The sequence below is a fragment of the Mauremys mutica genome, chromosome 3 (assembly GCF_020497125.1).
Source record: "Mauremys mutica isolate MM-2020 ecotype Southern chromosome 3, ASM2049712v1, whole genome shotgun sequence".
Classification (NCBI taxonomy): Eukaryota; Metazoa; Chordata; order Testudines; family Geoemydidae; genus Mauremys; species Mauremys mutica.
This window is the reverse complement of record NC_059074.1, coordinates 209,760,428-209,781,455: the sequence shown is the minus strand read 5'-3', so window position 1 is coordinate 209,781,455 and position 21,028 is coordinate 209,760,428. Positions and strand designations below refer to the sequence as shown.

Here is a 21,028-nt window from a genome sequence, read left to right as displayed (position 1 = left end):
CATGGAGCCCCTCGGCTCCCTGTGGCCGTGGTTTGATGTTCCCAGCCAATAGGAGCTGCGGGAAGTGGCACGCCACTTTTCGCAGCTCCCATTGGCTGGGAACGGCAAACTGGGGACACTGGGAGCTGGGGGGCTCTGTGCCTGAGAATGCTCCAGGTAAACAAAATGTCCAAGCCCACTAGTGGCTTACCCTGACAGGCCGGGAGCTAGAGTCTGCCAACCCCTGAAATGTAGGGTCGGCTTATGAAAGGGTCATATAGTTTTTGCTATTTGTACCTATTTGTATCTTGGGGGCGTGGGGGTCGGCTTATAAACAAATGGGCTAATGAACGAGTATATAGGGTATTCAAAAGTTGCCAGTGAGCACCAGGGAGCTTTGTGGGGCTGCTGTTAAGGATGTAAGTGCTGGGACATGCCTTCACAGGCTGCAAACCTGCCTGTGGCTGATGCTCAGCAGAGTCCATCACTTCCCCCTGGCTGCTGCCTGGGAAGAAAGCCCCGGGACGAGCTGAGCCACACCCCTATTTCAGGGAAGAGTGCAGCCCAGTGAGCCCAGGAATGCATGGCGTGTGATTCTGCTGCTTCCTCATAGTGTACTTCCAGTTCCAAATGAGGTGTGTGGTTGACCGGTTAATTCGTAAGGTTTCTACTGTAATAGAGTTTAAAATGAAAGTAGTGGAGAAGAACTCTTTAGAAGGGTTAAGAGAAAATATGAATTAACGGTGGGATCATTTTGCAAGCAAAATATAAGAATGTGCAAAGAGCCCCCTTGGTGAAACAAAAGCAAGAGTCTATTTTCTCCCATGAGATCTGGTGGCGGAATGAGAAAGTTTGAAAGACCATGAAAGAAAAAGCATTTTAAAATTCTGGCAAACGACACCCAAACAGCAAGATCTTCAGGAGTGTAAAAAAGCCAAAAACATAGCAAAGAATGAGATTTCAGCTGCTAAGCCTAAAGCCATAGAAGGCTTATCTGTCCATCTTGAAATGAAGGAAGGTGAGAGAGAAAAATATAGACTGGCAAAGACCCTCGAAAATAACCAAAGGGGCTGGGCTGGTGGCACTAGTTCTAGAAGACGTTGAAGCAGCATTGAGCAACGTGAAATAAGAAAGCTTTTGGCTCAGATGACATACCAGCAGAAGTGTGGAAATGCCTGGGGCAAGTAGGCAGGAACATATCCGCACAACAGTTTAATGTCATCATGAGGACTGAGAAGATGCCTGATATCTGGAGAATACATTAGTACCAATATTTAAGAGAAGAGACATACATGGCTGTGGTAACTACCATGGCATTAAAATCGTAAGTCACACACAGCTCTGGGAGAAAGTTATTGATAAGAGACTATGAAGCGAAGTAAAGGTCAGGGACAATCAGTTTGGATTTGTGCTAGGCAAGTCAAGAATGGATGCTATCTTTGCATTAAAATTGCCTGTGGAAAAATATAAAGTGCAGCTGAGTCGGAAGCAGAGTCACGAGTTATTGCATAGTGCTCAGCAAATGTATGTAGAGCGGTCCAAGCCGTGGCTCTACATATTTCAATGATGGGAGCATTTTTGAGGAAGGCTGTAGAGGTGGAAATAGACCTCAGAGAGTGAGTTTGTTTGTCTGATGGTGGTTGGAGATTACAAGAGTGGTAACAACAACTAATGCAGCCAGGTACCTGCTTGGAAAGTCTTTTAGATACTGTGGACCCTTCTGATCTATCTGCCACAGAGACCAAATAATTTAGGAGTCTTTTTCCTGTCAAGATAGAAGGCCAGGATTCTCCTGACATAGTGTGTGTAACAGTGCCTCTTCTTTGCTTAGGTGAGGTTTAAGGTGGAAAATCTGAAGGTGAATAGGTTGGTCAATATGGAACTCAGAGAGAATTTTTTTTTCTTGTTTGTCGTATCCCACTTGGGATGCATAGGTACACAATGTTTAGGGGGCCATTTTCAAGAGCGAGCTTAACTGAAATTATCCTGTCACACCCTATCCACAACCATCACACATTCCTGCATCACTGTGTCTAAACCTATACCAGCTCTGTTTCTCTTATTTGACATGCCATAGTACAGTAGCTTATAGCCTTCCTTAGTGTATTTGGCCTTTGCTTGTTTTCAGGTGGTCTCCTGAATTCAGGCAGTCTGTACTTTCCTTTCATCAATGACGGAGCCAGTCTTATTTTCTGGACTCTTCTTTGACTGCATGCATCCAAAATGATGCAGTAGCCTTTGCAATATGCACTCAGATGAGGGTGCTACCCATGCCTTCCGGGGAACACCCTAGTTCATTGAAAGACTGTGTTCTTTGGATTTCTTTGCCAAAGTTTTATGGTCGGCTGCCACCCGGATGTTGACCCTTCTCCTTTTCCATCAAAATCAGAATGAAATGTTACAATCAAAATGATTGATTAATTTAGAAACAACTTTTTGCGGGGAGGAGAGGGAATTTTGTTTTGGAGGAAACACATTTTTTGGTTTTCTTCTGCTTTGGAACAGATTTTTTTGAAATCAGACTTTGGCCCAACATGGACAAACCAGTTCCCAACCACATTTACTTGTGGCTGATACCCAATCCCCCACCCCCAAAGCATCAAGCAGGAGACTTAGTGTCTCACAAACAATACTGCTGCTATGTGTCCTGTAGCTGATGAAGAATTTTAAACCAGGACTCAAGTGGACTGAAGATTTTTTTTTATGTAGTTTTATCAATAAATGGGCACAAAGACCCATACACATGCAGTAGCCATGCCTCCTTAATGAACAAAGTCATGTCTTTCATCTGGTTGCTGCCAAGAATCAAAACATGTAGCCACATGCACCATGCCCCAGACTGTTCATGCATTACCCGGAGAGCCTATGGGTTTAACGCTGATTGCACAAGGGCTTATAAATTGCTTCCAGCTACATTCTTCAACTTGAGGTGATTAAACACTAGGTGGTGATGCTGTCATGAAGTAGAATGAAAGACCGCAGGTGTTTTGATTGCATCTAAATTGACTCCTTTGCAAATGGGAACCACAGGGCATACATAGTCAGAAAATAGCTCTGCTATCTGATGTCATAACTATGTCGTCATTCTTTTTGGATGCGGTTCAGCTACTACACTATGAGCTGCTTCTATCTGAGAAATTTACAACACAACAACAAAAATCATTACAGTGGGCAAACACAAATCTTGATCTTAATGCTAAGGATGTAAGAGTTTGCAGATCATCATGACAAGCCGTGAGAAAATGAGACTGCTGCTAAGCAGCTGTTATTTCTTGACTGGTCTGGTGCTGTGCTGGCTTGATTCTTTATTGTGGGGTCATTTACTGCCATGCGAAGTGGGCTGATGGTGTTTCTGCACCCCTTTTGCACTCTGTTAAATGACTGCACAATGGAGAATCAGGACCTGTGTCCCCCCTAGTCCATTTGCTGATTGTGGGTGGGATTGGGATCAAGATTGCATGGCAGGACCTTGCACAGAAACATAATGTCTGATAAAACAGGTGGCTTGATCTGATGAGGGGAGGGTTCCCTCATGAATCTTTCTGAGGGCAGCACAGAGTATGTGCAGCCTTTGCTAGTTGCACTGCTGCTGTTCATGCTTTTTTCAGACCTCCTAGGTCTCTTTCTCAGCTGTGACTGAGGGCTAGTTTGTATCACACAATTGCTTAATTTTCCTCATGTCTTTTCTGTGCTGAAACACACTGTCACTCTCATGGTATGCTTGGGGGCCTACAATCTGAAGCCTACTGAAGGAGGAGAACCTGCCCATTCTGTGGTGAACCAGACCCGATTCCCAGCCCTTGCATTTCAGTACAAGCCACGACTCTGTTCCACAGAACAGAGGTGCTCAGCATCATGGCCCTGGAACGTCCGGAGCGGGAAACCCGGGTCCCAGCTGAGACAACGGTGCCAGAGATGCCTGAGATCATAGGACAGGACTTCTTCAGAGAGTCCCAATCCCTGGAGATATCAGTGGAGCTGATTCAGGGGGAGGCAGTATTGGGAGATAAGGGGCACCACGTGTGGCTTTCTAATTGCTCTTTGTACGGTGGGGGGCTGGGTTTGTAGGCACCTAGGCTGAGGGATATTTGGACACCATTATTGTGAAACAGGTGGAGGCTGCCTCGCCCCCCTGCCTTTGCAGATACATCCAACCTCCCCACCCCATCAGCACAAGGGCAACGCTCCACCACCTCCCAGCTTCGGTTCTCCTAGCCTCTGCCAGGTTCCCTCCCTGGCAGGCTACAGGGCCCGCTGCCCTTGGCCGAGTCATGCCCTAGGTCAGCTAAGTGGGGAATGGGCTGTGCACAGGGGATGCGTAGCACCACTGATGCCCAACACATTTTCAATTGGGAAACAAGGGGGATATTGAAAATCTGAAAAGAAAAAATGTGCCACTCCAAACTCTCCTCCACCTGCTGATTCACACACCCCATGGGAGTTGAGGTACGAGAAACAGCAGCTCCAATTGCCCCAGAAACTTTTGCTGCACAGTGGAACGTTCAATCTTTAGCAGCTGCCTTGGTGTCTTGGAGCTGGTGCAAGGCCAATTTGCCTCCTGTCCTGTGCTTTGTCTTTAAAGGTTTTCCTCAATGTAATTGTTTGATCCCTAGGGTCAACTCCACACGATTGTAGCGTGGAACAAATGTCTGTACAAAGGTAGTAAGTAGCCAGAGTGAACTGGCAAGCGTTAAACTCGTGCTAGCACCTCTTGGGCAGACATACAGTCCCCGGCCGTGGGTGGTGTCTGACTCATCCCTGGGCGGAGCACTGTTAGTGACACTGCGTGACTCAAATGTTAAGGAAACTCCACGTAGCACTTATTAGGGCAACATTTGTACATCTCCTCTCGCTGCAAGGCTTTTAATTACACTAACCTGCCCCTCCCCTTGCATGGAAAGAGAACCTCTGCTGTGCCACTTGGTGGTAGCCACCTTCGGGGCTGCTAATTTCTGCTTTGTTTTGGGGAACAATGGAATCTGAGAAGACACATGCTGCCTATTTCACATTACATCAGTTTAAGTGAATAATGGTGAACAGTTGGTTCCCCAGGGTTACAACAGATCTTAATGTTTTTCGTAAAAGAGAGAGAATTTCCCTGCTGTCTGAGTGGGAGACGGGTCTCCATGCCTGTGTACTGATACCTACACCAGACAATAGTTGCAGGCATAACCTGGCATGGTAGAATGCTGTGGTGTATAGGAATAGGGTGATATCCCTTTAAATAGCTTAGGAGCCCTCTAGTAATGGGCCATGTCTTCTGCTGCAGAAGCCACCAGCCCCCTGCCAGAGAAGGGTGTGTGTGTGTAGTGTGGTATCAGTAACTGATTATTTGGAACCTGACTGTCTTGTATTCCTAATGTTGTAGAGAGAGCAAAGACACACCAAATGTGTATTAGATTTGAATCAAAAGTGTCTGGCAATTGCATGGGCCTTTGCATGTGTCTAGGCTCAAACAGCTATTTCTCTAACAAATGAGGTACTAACTCAGACTGACAAGGCTGAGAGACAAAGCCTTTAAACTCTGATCACAGGCTGTGGAAAGCTGACAGCTGAGAAATCTTGTTCTACTGACATGCTTAGCTGCACACTTGAATCTGTGTCACAGCCATGACCAATTTCCATATGTTCCTTCTAGGAACAACATCACACAGTGCTGATTGGTTTTTAACTTAATTGGGTGCAATCTATTATATCACCCAGCCAGTAAGCTAGAGGAGGAAGCTAGACCTCTGGGTGAGTGTCAGACTACTCTAGCCACCTCCTCCCAAGATAACAGCCAGGCATGGAACACCATAGCCTGAGCCCTACCTCCATGCAAAGTACCAGCTAACGGGGACTGAGCATGAGGCTTCTTTCCAACTATAAGAGACAAGGGATGTGGGCAGCTGGTGACCTGCAGCTCTTACTGGCTATTATCTGGCACTGCACCATGCACCTTCGGCTATTGAGAGAAGCATGTCCGGTGGTCACTTGTGACCAGCTTAGGGTGAGCATGGGAACAGAGGCCTTTGAACTACACTAGGGGCAGGCTGCCATGATGTGGGTTCCCTCCTGCCCCTACTCAGTCTCCACTGGCTTTGTGGGGTCTGCCAGGTCTAACTGGTGTCTGTAGAAGTGGCTGGAGGCAGAGGCCCTTGTCAAAGTGCAGCTGTTTGCCAAGACAGGCGCTCCTGCCACAGCCTGACAGGGGTATGAGTGCTACAGGCTGCCCTAGGGATGCAGGGAGGTGTTTGAAAGACGGAAGAACGTCACACTAGGGGAGAGTGGGTCTTTGTCCCTGCCCCCCTCCGCCTGGTCTAGATAAGATTGGAAGCTGCTACAGCTAGAGGATATAGGGCTGAGCTCCTCCAAAGGGGTTTAGGCACCTATCTCCTATTGAGTTCAAGGGGAGTTAGGCACCTAAATACCTTTGACCTCTGCCATAGTCCCTTACCTCAGGCATCAGAGACTCATGGTTTCAGTGTATGCGGTGTGGGGTCTGACTCTGGCTGATGGCCCAAGTGGGTTTGGCCATTCATAGTGAAGCGCAGGTGAGAAGAGTCAGCGATGAAGGGTTATCGAGTGCCATTGGGAGCTGATTCACTCTCTTAGACTTGAGCTCTTGCCAACCAACATTTAAAGTGGAAAAGGTGAATAACTGGACATTGAACAGAGTGTAGCTTAATTCCCAGATGAATTACAAAAATATAATCAAGTAACCGAGTTTCAGTAAAATAAAACTGCGCACGTCTTTATACAGAATGATTGACAATTCCTCTTAGAATTGCAAACAACATTTTCCCTAAGATCTCTCAGCATGTGCATGGATAGGTTATTGTGGATAATGTACAAGTGCTGCCTAGTTTGTGTCACTTCTGCCATACAGCAGCTGAAATCATATATAGCTGGCCACCATGGTCCATTTAGACTGTATGTGCATGTTTCAGCTAATGCAGTAAGAATCTAGTTTACTTTCCATCTGACTGGTGGGCCAGTGTCGATTGGAGAAATAAAACTGTCCTCTACAGGTTAGTTAATTTGTCAAAATGCCTCAGCTGGACAGCAGTAAACATTAACCTGATTCGCTAAGATCCTGTTGCTCGGTGGGTTTTGTGGTGTAGATTTTTCAACTATCTTCCCAAGGAGTCATACTTGAAAAACAGCCATTCACTGGAATGATCTCTTTGCAGCAATTCTTCAGTGGTCTCTGCTGCTAACAGAAAACAGACAGTACCGAAATCCTCACTGCGAGTGCATTGAGGCAGGTGCGGCTGTGGCTGGGGAAGTTGGATCAGTGACAGAGAGCAAGCAGCACTTGGACTCGCTGTAGCCAGGGGATAGTCCAGACCTCAAAATAGCATCTGAACATCTGCAAGCAGAAAAGAACACGTAAGGCTTCCAAATTCAACCCATGTGTCACTGACTCTCAGCCTTTTCCAGGCTGTGGCCCCATGTTACAGCAGAAAAGTTTGGGGACTTTCCTCCCTTCTAGCCATAAGGAAAGGAAGGGTGGACATGACCCCCTGGCCCCGTGTTGAGGATCTGTGCCCTAAGTGATGGTTAAAGCATCCGCTGAGCCAGGTTCATGGCCTTACAAAATGGTCATTAGCCTTTCAGCAGACCATTAAACCAGTATCCTAACAGGAGTATATGAGGGGGTACAGAATCCTTGCTTATAGGTTAAACATGGAGCAGTTCTTTCCCCTGCTGCTGGTGAAGTCTGTGCACCATGAATGGCTCTCCAGGAGGGCTGGGGAAGGATGCATGCAGAATACAATTGGATCTGTCCTCCAGGAAACCTCCTCCCTACAGATTTTGGGTGAAACTTTCCAGAGTGCTCCACAGTGGCCCAGCTCTGCTCCCATTGAAGTCAATGAAAAATCCCCCTCATAACTGATAAAACATTGTGCGTCGAAAATGTATAGACTTGAATTTTGTGAAGGATGTGAAATGGAAATGGCTATTGTATAAAAGTGACCTGGTGAGAGTTGTCCCACTGCAAATCAAGAGTGACGCACAGGCATGTTTGCAGGATTGGGGCCTTCATTGATGGTCATCTAATACCTGTTGAATCCAGTGGAAAGACTCCCCTTGACTACAGGCCCTGTACTCCCATGAACTTAAAAATGTAGCTCCTAAGCAACCCCAAGGGAGAGGGAAAGAGAAAATGAAACTCATTCTACTTGTTGCAGCTTTTTCTTCTTCTGAAAGTCGCAGCTGTCCAAGTTGGAGTGTCCCCTCTTGTCACACACCGTCCGGCCAATTTCCACATTGAGCATGTATTTCAGCCCTCTGACAACCTAGAGGAAGCAGTTTCCAGGCTGGTTAATAGAGGGGAGAAGGAGCAGGGCAGGGAGAAAAGAATCAGATGTATCCAAAAGGAGTCAGAGCACTGGGCTATGGAACAAGAACTGGGTACTTAATCTAAGTCAACTACACCCTGTGTGTTCTAGGTGTGTCAAACAATGCCCCTTGGGAGAATAAGCTGTTACTCGGCAGCTTTGGGGTTGAGGGGGAACCTGGGGCCAGAGCCCATGGTGCTAGGTGCTGTACAAACATATGTCTGAGGCCCTGTCCAAAAGAGCTGACACTGTCTAAATACAGCATTGAAAAGCAGGTGCTTAGGCCAAACTGATCACTGCAATAGGATTGGGGAAGTGTCTGCTGGGAGCGAGGTGGAAAACAAGATTTCATTTGTCAACCCTGTGGGATCTAGCCTGAGTTACAGACCAGCACCTGGATCCTGTGGCTTCTTTCACTGACTGCCTTGGAGGAAACTCAGTGCAGCAATCCTGGCTAATCAACTTTGCTTTGTTATCTGTCCCCCAGGGGTGGGGGGAAATCCCCTTTTAGAAGAGTCAAAATACTTCTAACTGTTGATGTGAGAGCGAGCTATTTCACTGCTAGGCCTGAGGGGCCAGACCTCTGACTGAAGGCAGCAGAGCTACGCTGGCTGCACCGAGTTACAGCTGCTGAGTGAGGAATAGGAGTGCTCCCGCTTGTATTGGCAAGAACAGAAGAGCTCATTACTCCTAGCTTATTTGGGCTGAGTCAGAAACATTTTCTATATGACCAAGGTGTGCTTACCTGCACCATTGCTTTAGTTATATGAGACTCTTTGAATAGAAAAATGTCGTTTGAGCTGTTGTTATAGCGATAAACCCCAAAGCGAGCGGCTCTGCGAACTCCGGGGTCATTGGTGTTCATGGGTCTGGGGAATCCAGGTCTGGTGGTTGAATTCGGCTTCTCCAGGTAGAGAACTAGAATGCCAGAAACATGCTCCATTACAAATACTGTGCAGGGTCAGAGAACACAGTATGTCTCCAGGTTAACACCACTCTGCCTCTACTCCATTGGGACATCTGCCCCCTGAGATTAAACTAAACTTTCTCAGAGGGGGCACTTTTCTTGTACCGGGGCTGCTATTTTGCAGATGCTGGCTGAAAGGTGCTGTTTCATCATACTTGGTTTCTAGAAGCTTATGAAATATCCTATTTAGCTCCATGTTCAAATAAGATCCCAGGTCAGTCGTCTCACTGTGGATTTAATGGGAGGGTTCTTTTTTTGAAGCAGTTTTAGAGGCATTTACACTTGGTAACATCCACTGTTCAAAGCAGACAGATGGATGCATGTGAGTGAGAGGTTATTGTACAAATAAACTAACAGCTCACTGCCGAAGAGTCCTTTATGATAACGTATCTGCAAAACTAACGCTTATTTCTAAAATATGGGAAAATGCAACATTTCCAGTTGTTTGCCAGGGCTCCTGAGAGTTTTGTAGCGTGAGCAAGGGCGAGAGAAAGAAATTAAGGGCCAGATCCTTAATTGGTGTAAATCCCAATTCTACTGATTATGCTGATTTACCCCAGCTGAGGATCTAGCTCTGTAAGTTGCTCTCATACACAGCTTGTGCTGATTTACTGTAAAAATTAAGTCTGGGTCTCCTCCAACTTATCTTTCACACCTAAGTCTCTCATCAGCACCAAGCGACAGAGCAAAATAAGTGTTATTAAAACAGTTTATGCTGAGAACACAATTAGATCACATTGCTGTGAAGCATAAGAGACAATGCACATGAAGTGAACATGCACTCGTTAGAATGCACATAAAATGCATATGAAAGAGGACACCGAATTCTCCTTTATCTGCCTACCCAGCTCTTAAGATTCTTTGCACAATTTACCTTCCCCTTCTTCCAGTCAAGCATGAGTTTATGCTGCTGATGGGGACATAAAATAATTGAGGGATGCCCAAAAAAAATATAATTTTTTTTTGCTGGGGATCAAGATGTAAAACAAGCTTGCAGCCGTCTGAGTTATGAGCCGACCAGACTTTTATTAAAAAGGATGAAAAACTCCACCTTTTTGTTACACCTCATAACTTCTAGATAGTTTGTCCAATTAACTGCCAGTGCCCCCTCATGAGAATATTTCTCATCTGCCACCAGCCAAGTACCTGATCTGCAGGCAGCTGTTTCAAATTTGGGAAGAACTGAAAAAAGGAAAGGTGTAGAAGGAGAAGAAATCCAGATGCAAATGGAAACGGTTTTACAATCTGAGGCCCCAGCCTTGGAAACATCTTATGTGAGTAACTTTTATGTATATGAGTAAACTTATTATTACATAATAAGTATTTGCAGGATTAAGCCCTTAACTGTAAAACTGTTGCTGCAGCTCTTAATACATGTTAAAATAAGGAACAGGAGTACTTGTGGCACCTTAAGAGGCTAACACATTTATTTGAGCATAAGCTTTCGTGGGCTACAGCCCACTTCATCGGATGCATGCAGTGGAAAATACAGTAGGAAGATATATATATATATATATATACACACACACACACACAGAGAACATGAAACAATGGATGTTACCATACACTATATATCTTCCTACTGTATTTTCCACTGCATGCATCTGATGAAGTGGGATGTAGCCCACGAAAGCTTATGCTCAAATAAATGTGTTAGTCTCTAAGGTGCCACAAGTCCTCCTGTTCTTTTTCGGATACAGACTAACACGGCTGCTACTCTGAAACCTGTTAAAATAAGGGTAATCTCACCTTCAAGGAGTAGGATCTATCCTTCAAGGATCTATCCAAGGTACTTAATAGCCCCCCACTATAATGGTATCTCAACACCTCACTGTTTTTACTGTACCTCATGCCACCCCTGTGAGTTCAGGCAGTGCATTATCCCCATTTTTACAGATGGGGAGTTGAGACACAGGGAGACGAAGTGACACAGGGAATCCATGGCAGAGCAGAGCCTTGACCCCAGGTCTTGGCTTGTGCCCTAGCCACTGGGCCGCTCTTTCTCCCCTTCACGCTGTTAAGGCAGCAATGCTCTTCCCTGACACAGCATTGCAGAGCTAACTAGTGCCACCAATGGGGTATGTGATTTAACTATCCCTGGAAGCATCATTTCTAGGCCACTGCCCAAGGCTGGATGCCAGAGCAATGCTCTGATCTGTTTTGGCAAAACATTACTGGCCCTGGGTGGTTGCGACAGTTATTTGATAAGTTCTGCATGGAAAAACTGATGCTGTTCAGGGCTGGTGTAGATATTGGCCCTGTGTCTGTAGGAGGAACCTGATAACCTCTTCCTCTTGTTCACAGCTTGCGACCCCATTGTGGCTTAACGCTCACTAACACCTATTGAGTCACAGCCTCTTGTAAGAGTGGTGAAACAGCTCTGCCTGGCCAGGGAATCACACAAAAGGCATGTGAAGAGCCTTACACGTCCTGCCTGTAAAAAAGGGGAGGCCAGCGTCAAAAAAAGTCTCTAAACTACGACTCCAGCTTCTAACTGATCTTATCGGACAGATTAAGCTTCCTTTCAGATGAAGGAAGGATGCCCGGATACCCCAAGCAGTGGGCACGTTAGAAACACATAAGTAACCTTGGTGCATGGTGGGATGGACACAGAGAGATTGTATCTTCGTATGATTCAAAAGTGATTTGTACTAAAAGTTTATGGTTTGCAAGTAATGGTGGGCAAACCTCAAGAAGACTGATTCTGATCTGATCTCTTGGGAGTCTCACTAGAGCAGGCTGCAACAGAAATATTACAGGCTGGTGTGTGTGTCATAAATATCTCAACACAAGGCACGGGGCAGCTGCAGAGTTAATTGCACTAATAATAATAGTCGTCATCATCCCTAGCTCTTGTATAGCACTTTTCATCCATAGATTTCAAAGCACGTCATGAAGGAGGTCAGTATCATCATCCCCTCATCCCCACCTTACAGATGGGGAAACTGAGGCAGAGGATGGGGAAGTGACTTGCACAAGGTCACCCAGCAGGCCAGTTATTCCATCGGAACCAGTTTTCCCAGCCTAAAGCCCATAATTCACGTCAAGTGATGCAGCCATAGCTATGATTCCCACACCACAACCTTCCTGGCAAGGTCAGTCCCAACCTGACCTACAGGGCCTGAGTCTCCTCTCCTTTGTGCAGAGGGCGTGTGTGGGACCATGGAGGTCCTCCTGATGGCCTGGATTGTTCATCGATGCACGACTGAAGCTGCATTCCCTACAATACCATGTCACCGGTCAGAGGCAGGATGGCTCAGTGGTTAGGGCACTAGGGTGGGGCTCAGGAGACCCACTTCCAGTCTCTGCTGTACCACAGACACTCTGGGAGACCTGGAGGTCAGCCCACATGATCAGTGTCTCTGAGCCTCAGTCTCTTACCTGTGAAAGGGAAATAAGCAGCTCCCCCTGCTCCCAGGAGTATTAGGAGGTGCAGCTCAGATATTACCATCACAAGGGCCATGCACATAACAGGGTTGTGTACTGGAGCTGATTGCAGCCCAGTCGGATTTTAGCCAACAGGCTAAAGACATCTTGATAGGTTCTACACACGTAGCCATGACTTTCCTGTGTAGCCCTGTGGCTGCTGGCTAGCTGTGACAGGCCCCATGGCAGTTTTAATGGAAAGGTTATAGCCTCAATGATGGCTGCAGGAGGAAAGCGTAATCCCAGTCCAGCCTGTCCTGGGCAGGGGTGTCATTTTAGACAGATTCGAGGGGATAAAGTGGAGTTTGCATATAGAACATGCTGTGTGATTCTGTTACATCCTGCACAGCTGGGATGAGGCGGTGGCAAGGGGAGAGTAGAAGACACACAGACCTATGAGAAATTGTGGGAAGGGGACACAAACTGAGGTCTGGGGTGAGGCAACTGTCCCTCTTCCCCCAAAGCAAATGGCACCTCTGTTTCTAGGTGTTAGCGAGACACAGGACACTGGCTGGAGCTAGTTAACTGTTCTAGGCTCTAGCCCCACTTCTCGCCCTGGGGAGAGGAACAGAGAACAGATACGAGGCAGATGTTAATCACGGTGCTTAATGCACGACCGGAAAGCACTCAGATACTGCCGCGATGAGCATGGTATGAAAACCTATATAGGCTAGGACAGACGGGTGGTCGCCCTACCCGGGCAATCACATGCTTGTATGTCAATCTCCATCTTCTATCCATGTCAGCGTTTACTTCCCAGATGGCAGAGCAGGAAGAGAGTGACTGTATCTTGCCTTCCTCGGTCCCTACCCCCTAAACACCTGTTGTTCAAAGACAGCGAGAGGCCCAAAAGCTAGAGGGTACGAGCTGTAAGGTCGTCACTTTTCCTTTGCCAGAGTTAAACACAACCACCCCGTACTAAGCCACAGAGATGGGCTAAGTGCTCAGGGCCTGACTAGGTGCATTGAAATGGCCTGAAGCATCCTTGTGCTCTCCGTATTCAGGGACGGTATGGGCCTTGTCTGCCATGGTAAGTTAGAGCAGCCCTGGGGCTACCCTGACTTGTGCTCTCCTCCCCACAGGCCCTGAGAAATACAGAAAGGGGGTCCAGTGCTCTGTAGCCCCACTCCTCATATCCCAGGAGGAGAACCAGCACAAAGCCCTTGTGCCAGCAGGGGCCTCCCTCTGTACAGAGATCATCCTCAGGGGCTGTTTCCACAGACTGAGAATCAGATCCTCGCACCCTAAACATCAGGCCTCATAAAATTCACATGCAAATTCTGCAGCTGAGGCCCAGATGTGGTTTCTTATTTGGAGGAGTGAGGCTGGTAGATGAAGCTAACCTTACTAAGCTTTGTGCATCGGTGACAAGAACAGAGGCGCAAACTCAGATAGACATTAAATGTGTTCCTCGCTGGGGAAGATCTGGGCAGAGGTAGATTTGTAAGAAGAGGCCAATTTTCAACGTTCCCCTCTCATTTTGAGGAACAAGACCACGTTTTATTCAGATGCTTAAAAAGAAGCAGACCTCTTTGCAGCCCTCTTCAACCCCAGAAGGAAACCACAGCTGAAGCACGGAGCTATCAATTCATCTAGCAACGAGTTACCAGAAACCATAGGAGCCCCAGTCGCCTTTTCTCTGCATTAGTATCAAAATAAAGATACAAGTCCTAAAAAACAAAGCGCCTTTGAAGTTACCACTCTAAAGATTTAAGGCTAGTGGTAATCAAGAGAGTTTCCTGGCTCAGCAGAGTATGCACGGAGCCAAAGGAATGCTTCATTAGAGTCTGCTAATCACTCTGCTGCCAGCCTGTAATTGTTACATGCTGTCTTTACAGTTAATAGTCAAGGTCGTGGAGAGTTTAGACTCTGATATAAATTAAAATCACAAGTTGACTTTAGAATTAGTAGACAAGTCTCCCCAGATCACACTGTTTGATATAGGTAGGGAAAGGCTATGGAGCAGCTGAAGTTACATATGGAAACCTGCACTCAGACAATGGCTGCGACACACTGGAGTTCAGAAAGAGAAAGACTTGGCTTGTAGCTATTATTCACACACGCCACATGTATGTAGATACACACACAAGGTCAGCAAACCTTAAGCTTAAAGAAGATTGAAGTTATTTTCTGATCTTACCATTAGAGGTCCTGGCTAAGTCCCATAGACTTAAATAGCAAAGCAGAGCCAAGCCCCAGCCAAAACTCATTGCTACCAGCTCAGCAGAGATGCAAGTGACGAGTATTTCAGTCAGAGAACTGGCTGCTCCCCCCAAGGAGGAAGATCTGCCTGTCTGAGAGCTCCCATTGGCTGCTGGAGGAACACACACACACACACACACACAAATTGACCACAGGTCTATCATTAACTTTATCTCCTGTTGATGACTTGACACTTTGAGTGGCAATTGTGAAGCTGTATCGGTGACTCCTGAGCAGCATGGCTGCCCCAGGGAATGAGGAGTAGTTACTTTGAACCTTTGCCTGGTACAAATGAATAGAGGGTATAAACCCTATGTCCATGGGAGCACTCAGCACTCTGCCTCTCAGTGGAAGTGAAGAGCAGGCAGGGCAGGAACTGACAGGGTGTCCTGAGCCCCAGCAGAGGAGACTTGCAGCTGACAGGGAGTTCCCCACATTCACAGGGGTGTCGGGGGGCTGGAAGGGGTGTGAGGCACAAAGGAAGGAGGCCGTGTGCCAGCTGGGGTGGGGGAATGGGAAATGAGTTAACTGGGCACTTCTCAGCAGAGAGCCAGCAGAGTCAGGGCTGCGAGGTTCTGGGGGGTGTCTCCAAAGTCAGTGGGTAATATAGCTCCCGTCCTGAGAGTCAGTCTATGCCAAGGCCTGCTGACGCAGGGTAAGCTGTAGGATTGGGGGGGCTATGGAGTGTTGCTAACTCTTGTGATTTTATCACAAATCTCATGATACTAGGAGTTTTCCTTAAAGCTCCAGCTGCTGGAGTCCGAGGATGACACGAGAGTCCCAGTTTCCATTTATATATATCTAAAGTTTCTAGTCCTCGTAGTTGTGGAAAAAACATGAAAAGCCCCACAAAATGATTTTTAAAAAAACGAAATGATTTTTAAGCTCATCTCATGATATTTTGGGGCTGAGGCCTCATTTCTGAGTGCTTGGAACTGGCAACGCTACTTCTGAGTGTACCTTCATTTTAAACTGGCTGCTGGAAACCAGTTGCCAGGTGAGGGAGTGCAGCCTAGTGGCCTGTGCACAGGACTGGTGCTCAGGGAGCCGGGGCCAGGCATTCTCAGTGGAGAGCCTGAGTCTCTTTCTTAGATTCTAGGGCACCGTTTATAGCTCAGCCTTTTGATGGGGGAGAACATCCCCACAGAGCAATGAAGCCAAAACAGGTCTGGTTTGGGTCCAGAGGAGGAGCAGGGAGTTTGAAGCAACCAGACCTTTTTCCTTTTGATTTCTCTTTGTACTAGAGCTAGAAATAAACTGTCTCTAGTAATGGCCCACTTGAGGGAGCCAGAGGGCAGTTTACGGCAGACAGCTGGCTTGAACGAGGAGGTTCCTGTTTAGAGAGGGAGGATGCCTTGTGATGCTGTAAACCTGCCATGCTCCAGGCTTTGAGTCCCTCTCCTCAGAATTTTACACGGACGCCCGTCACCATGGCCTCCATTCGCCTTCCATGTAGAATCAAGAGCAAACTTTGAGCGGAGCAGAGCGTTTGTACTGTTTCACTCTACTGGCAGGTTGGGCTGGTTTAGACCCTGCCGTCCTGCTGGCCATACCCAAGGGTTGGTGAAATGAACCAACTTCTTGGTCTGCGTTCTTGGTCTGGTATGGCACCGGAACCCCTCTCTACCCTTACACTGTGGAGTGAGGTCTCCATCATTCCTTATAAGGAATCTCTTGTATAAAGAAGCAGAGTCGGTGTGCTTACGAAGGGTTGATTTATGCCCCCGACACATCGCTTTTCCTCTCTTTACCATCAAGATTGCTAATTTACAGCTGATGATGCTGATAATCTCATCCAAGTGACCTGCTTATTACTGCGCTGAATAAGTCTCTCCAGTGCTTTTCCCCAGGAAGCAACAGCCAAAGCAACCAGTGCTAGCATTAATTTAGCAGATGACGTGTTAGTCTCACCCCACGTGTTCTTTCTCTTTTGTTGGGCAGCTTTTGCTTAAGTGACACAAGAAGGACAGGTCTGTGGTTGGGACTTTGGCTTTGGGCCCAGAACTCCTGGGTTCCTTCCGTTCCTGGATCTGCCATCGACTCCCTGTGTCCCTTGGACAAGTCACTTCATTTCTCTGTGTGTCAGTTCCTCACCTGTGAGAGGGAGGCAATGCTTTGTGTCTCCCACTCTCTGTCCGTCTTGGCTGTTTAGACGGCGAACTCTTCCTGGCAGGCACTGTCTTGTATGCTGTGTAGGTACAGTGCTCCAGGCGCTGCTGTCGTGTGGGCCACGGGCCTGAAGCCCTGGAGAACAGGGAGCTCTGTTGACACTGCTGGCGAACAGGAAGAAGATTGGCCCAAAGCTGCTTGAGAATTGCAGAGGGTCCAGGACTCCAAAGGGGAACTCTCTGCTTCCTTCTGCCGGAGAGCAAGGGGAGGGGACTGAGTGGGCCAGGCCTCATTTGCATCTCAGTTATGGAACAGTTTGGGGCATTTTGGTTAAAATCCAGGGAAGTTTTGAGTTTTGGGTTTATAAACCGTTACTGACCCCAGTGGGAAGTGAAGGGACAAGAGCCACACACCACATGTGCCGGGGTCACCCTGACCGAGACGAACGTCAGGAAGAGGTGGGTAAGGGAGTCTGGCTAAGACTAAGAGAAGAAAGAGAAAAGGGCATGTTGGGTGGCTTTGGCACCTGTCTTGTGGTAGGGGGGTTATAGTCAGAGTCTTAGATGTTGCTGTGTGCTCTTCGCTGAGCTGAGATTCTAGCAAACAGCAGGTCTGAGGCAGCTTCCAGGTGAGCTGTGGGGTACAGAGAGCAACAGTCTACGTATCTGGTGATGAAAGCTGCAATCACCGGCTGGGGAGAGCCTCCAGAGCAGCCCTGACCTTCCAGCGTCCTTGGACTCCACCAACCCAAGAGTACAAACTGTGAGCGGGGAACAGGGGGGAGGGACGTGGCTGTAATGCACCAGAAGACAACTGAGGTTGGGGCTAGTGTTAAGACAGCCTGGGGCAGGGCAGAGTCTTGCCTAATAGTGTTAATTTATTAATTGCCTCTGGTTTTCCCAAATTTAATCCCCTCCCTTTTCCTTTCCTCCCAATAACATTATTTGTTTTAAGCCCCTGGACTCAGTGCTTGTGCGTGGAGAAGTTTTGCCCCTCAAGGGCATGCAGGACTATGCAGCATCGCAGGTTTCTGGATGGGGGTGTGACCTAGTGTTAAGGTTTTTGAGAAGAAGCTCCTAGAAAGTTGGACCTGGCTGTTTTTGCTGCTGACAATACCTGGTAGAAGAGTTACAGTGATCATTATAATAGTGTTTAGGCCTAAGTATTAGGCATATTCAAGGTGTTAGGGGTTTTTGTGTGTGTGTGTGTGTTAGTAGGCAAAGTTGATGAGGACTCATGTATTTCCTTGATGCCTACTCTGTTCAGAGAAAAAGGACTTTGTTCATTGTTTGTAAATTACCAGGATTATATCAAACAACAGGAGCTGGGTTTTTTTTGCTCACAGTTCCAAGCCTCTTCCAGCTAGCACTCTGCCCAAAACTCTCTCCCCAGGCTTTTTCTCAGGGCCGCGCTGCCAGTGCTTGTTCTGACTGTCTCTTTGGCTTTCTGCAGTCCTGCTTCTCTCTCACACAGCTGCAGTACAATCTATCTCCTGCCCCTGTGCTTGTTATCAGAACCCCAGCAAATTCCTTGGAGTTCATGGCCCTGCCACTCTCCAGGTTTGTATATGGTCTGGTCCTTGGGCAGTGGTTTCCCATTGTATCCCCTAGTACTAACCATAGAGACATTTAATTGTTCCTTCATTTAGCCTGAATGGATGACAGCCACTATGGTCAACAGACTCAATGAGGCAGTGTGACTGACCGACGCACAGCATAACAATAATAATAATTAATGTATTTGATCACAACTGGACCCATATTTTGCTCTCGGAAGCATTTTGCAACTCATACCGGTTCCACTGGAAGTAACAAGCATGTACCCGAGGGTGGAATTTGGCCAATAGTATTCTAAGGAAATACTCCAACTGTTTCCACGTGGCATTCTCATTTGGAAATGCAAAGTGCAACAGTATCATCCCTGATCTGAGCGTATGTGTCAGGTAGGGTGACTAGACAGCAAGTGTGAAAAATTGGGATGGGGATGGGGGGTAATAGGAGCCTATATAAGAAAAAGCCCCAAATATTGAGACTGTCCCTATAAAATTGGGACATCTGGTCACCCTAATGTCAGGTAAGACCAATTTCAAATAGTGAGTCAAGTTCTCTTCTTATTTCAACCCCTCTGGCACCATTAACATTGATCTGGCCCATCTTATCTGGAAATATTAACTGCTGAAACCAGTGCAAAGGGTCCCCATCACTGGAGGTTTTGAAGAACAGGTTGGACAAACACTTGTCAGGGATTGTCTAGGTTCACTTGGTCTGGTCTCATCGCAGAGGGATGCACTAGATGACCTCTCAAGGTCCCTTCCAGCCTGACATTTCTATGGTTCTATGATTTCTATGAAGCACACAGGGTGCCCCAAGGAGTGTTTTCTGCTCCATAATATCACATTCTGTAATATTTCTTTAGGTGCAGGGATCCTTTCTATGAGACCCAGGCTGGGTGGGAAATTCTCTTCCTGCCTTGTGAGAATTTTCAAGAGTTCAAATATTTTTCCTGTTCCAAATCAGGACAAGAAACTGAACCGTGTTGTTGTTGCTTCAGAAAAGTTTTCGGTTTGGGTCAATCAAAATGTTTTGTTTCAATTTTGACCTTCTTTCTTTCTTTCTTTCTTTTTTTTACAACTGTTTTTTGTGTGTGTGTGTCTACCTTAGCTAAAATTTCAAAAGGAAAAGTCACTTTGACTTGAAAAACAAAGCTTTTTATTTTGAAAATGTCAAAAGAGGATGTGCTGTCAATTTCAAAACGTTTTTTCCTCCAGAAATATTTCAAGTCAGGAGATTTGTCAGAACTGACCTTTTTTTATGAGCAGTTTTGCTTTCCACAAATGGGCATTTTTCAGTGGAGTAAATAGTTTTTCAAAGATTTCCATCCATCTCTATGAGAGACAGCTCTTTCAGGGCTGAATATTAACTGAAAAAGAAGGTGAACCTATTATCCGTAGACAAACATTGTATCTGGTATAAACAAACTGTTCTCCCTGACCTACTCTAAATCTAACTTACAGTCTTCTGCATTGGGCTAGATTAAATAGAGGTGACATACTAGCACCACAGAATCATCTTGTTTACTTCCCTTTGAACAACTGATATTTATCACAAGCCCTATGCGATTGTCTCTACTGATATGGATTGTTAGATGCGAGGATTCACAGTAGCATCTGATAATTTAAAAAAACAACCATTCTCCTTATTATCTATGCAGGACTGATCTAACGATGCACGTATCTTCATCTTGTTTTTCTGTTGAAGAAGCAAAGCGTGCAGTGCATAAGACTGATTTTTCTTGTCGTTTCGCATGCAGGTAGGATTTGGCTTTGAAGAAATCAGCCCAGCTCTGATTCTCAGCTGCCAAAGTAAATCTAAAATGATGCCTGTTGACATCAGTGGAGTTACTCCACATTTACACTGGTGTAAATGAGACAGAGTTTGGCCCCGTATATACAATTAACTCATTTTTCATTTATAATGTTAGATGTTCCAACTGCATTAATGGAACAATAGGGACTGCAAGAATAATACATTTCATTAACTTTCGCATGCATCTGGAGAGTGAAAGGAGCTAGTGGATGCACTTGTACTCTTAGAAAAGTTTTAATTAAGACACATTTGCCAGTGTCAATAGGGTTTTTTTGGTTTGTTTTTAATCTTTTTCACATTACCAAGCCTTCACGGGGGTCCCCAGGGTGACTACTTCAGACGGGTTTGTTTTAATGAAGGATCTGGACAGTGTAGAGGATTAGGTTACCAACTTCAATTTAGAAGTCACTGAATTTAAGTGTTTGGCAGACTTATTCCTTAAAAAGCCTGTATTCGTTCAGCAGAGTGCTAGGAAGGGACAGTTCTCACCCTTTGCACCCAGGCTCCGCCTGCACTGCAGCCAGAGGGGTGATGGCAGCAGGGGTAGACGTGTAGCTCCAGTAACACTCGTGGTGAAGCTGCGGCAGCACCGGCAGCTGCACAGGCTAGGCCCACCCGCCTACACAAGTGAGCTAGATCACAGTCAGCTGGGGCGT

At 46.5% G+C, this 21,028-nt stretch overlaps 1 protein-coding gene across 1 annotated transcript; it reads right to left on the bottom strand.

Annotated features, from left to right (window-relative positions):
* Window positions 1–6,685: 6,685 nt before the first annotated feature.
* On the bottom strand, window positions 6,686–14,979 carry CST7 (cystatin F). The gene is made up of 4 exons (XM_045008776.1): window positions 14,837–14,979; window positions 9,049–9,221; window positions 8,145–8,261; window positions 6,686–7,330 (listed from the first exon to the last, which is right to left on the bottom strand). The coding sequence occupies exons 1-4, from the start codon at window positions 14,904–14,906 to the stop codon at window positions 7,253–7,255; spliced, it is 438 nt and encodes a 145-aa protein (XP_044864711.1). The 5' UTR covers window positions 14,907–14,979; the 3' UTR covers window positions 6,686–7,252.
* Window positions 14,980–21,028: the final 6,049 nt, after the last annotated feature.

Excerpts from the sequence above, each read along its gene's own strand:
- CST7 (XM_045008776.1), bottom strand. The coding sequence starts at position 14,906 with ATGAGTTTTGGCTGGGGCTTGGCTCTGCTTTGCTATTTAAGTCTATGG. Across the intron at positions 9,222-14,836 it reads CTTAGCCAGGACCTCTAATG|TTCTCTACCTGGAGAAGCCG; the intron begins GTAAGATCAGAA and ends CTGGCATTCTAG. Across the intron at positions 8,262-9,048 it reads TAACTAAAGCAATGGTGCAG|GTTGTCAGAGGGCTGAAATA; the intron begins GTAAGCACACCT and ends TGCTTCCTCTAG.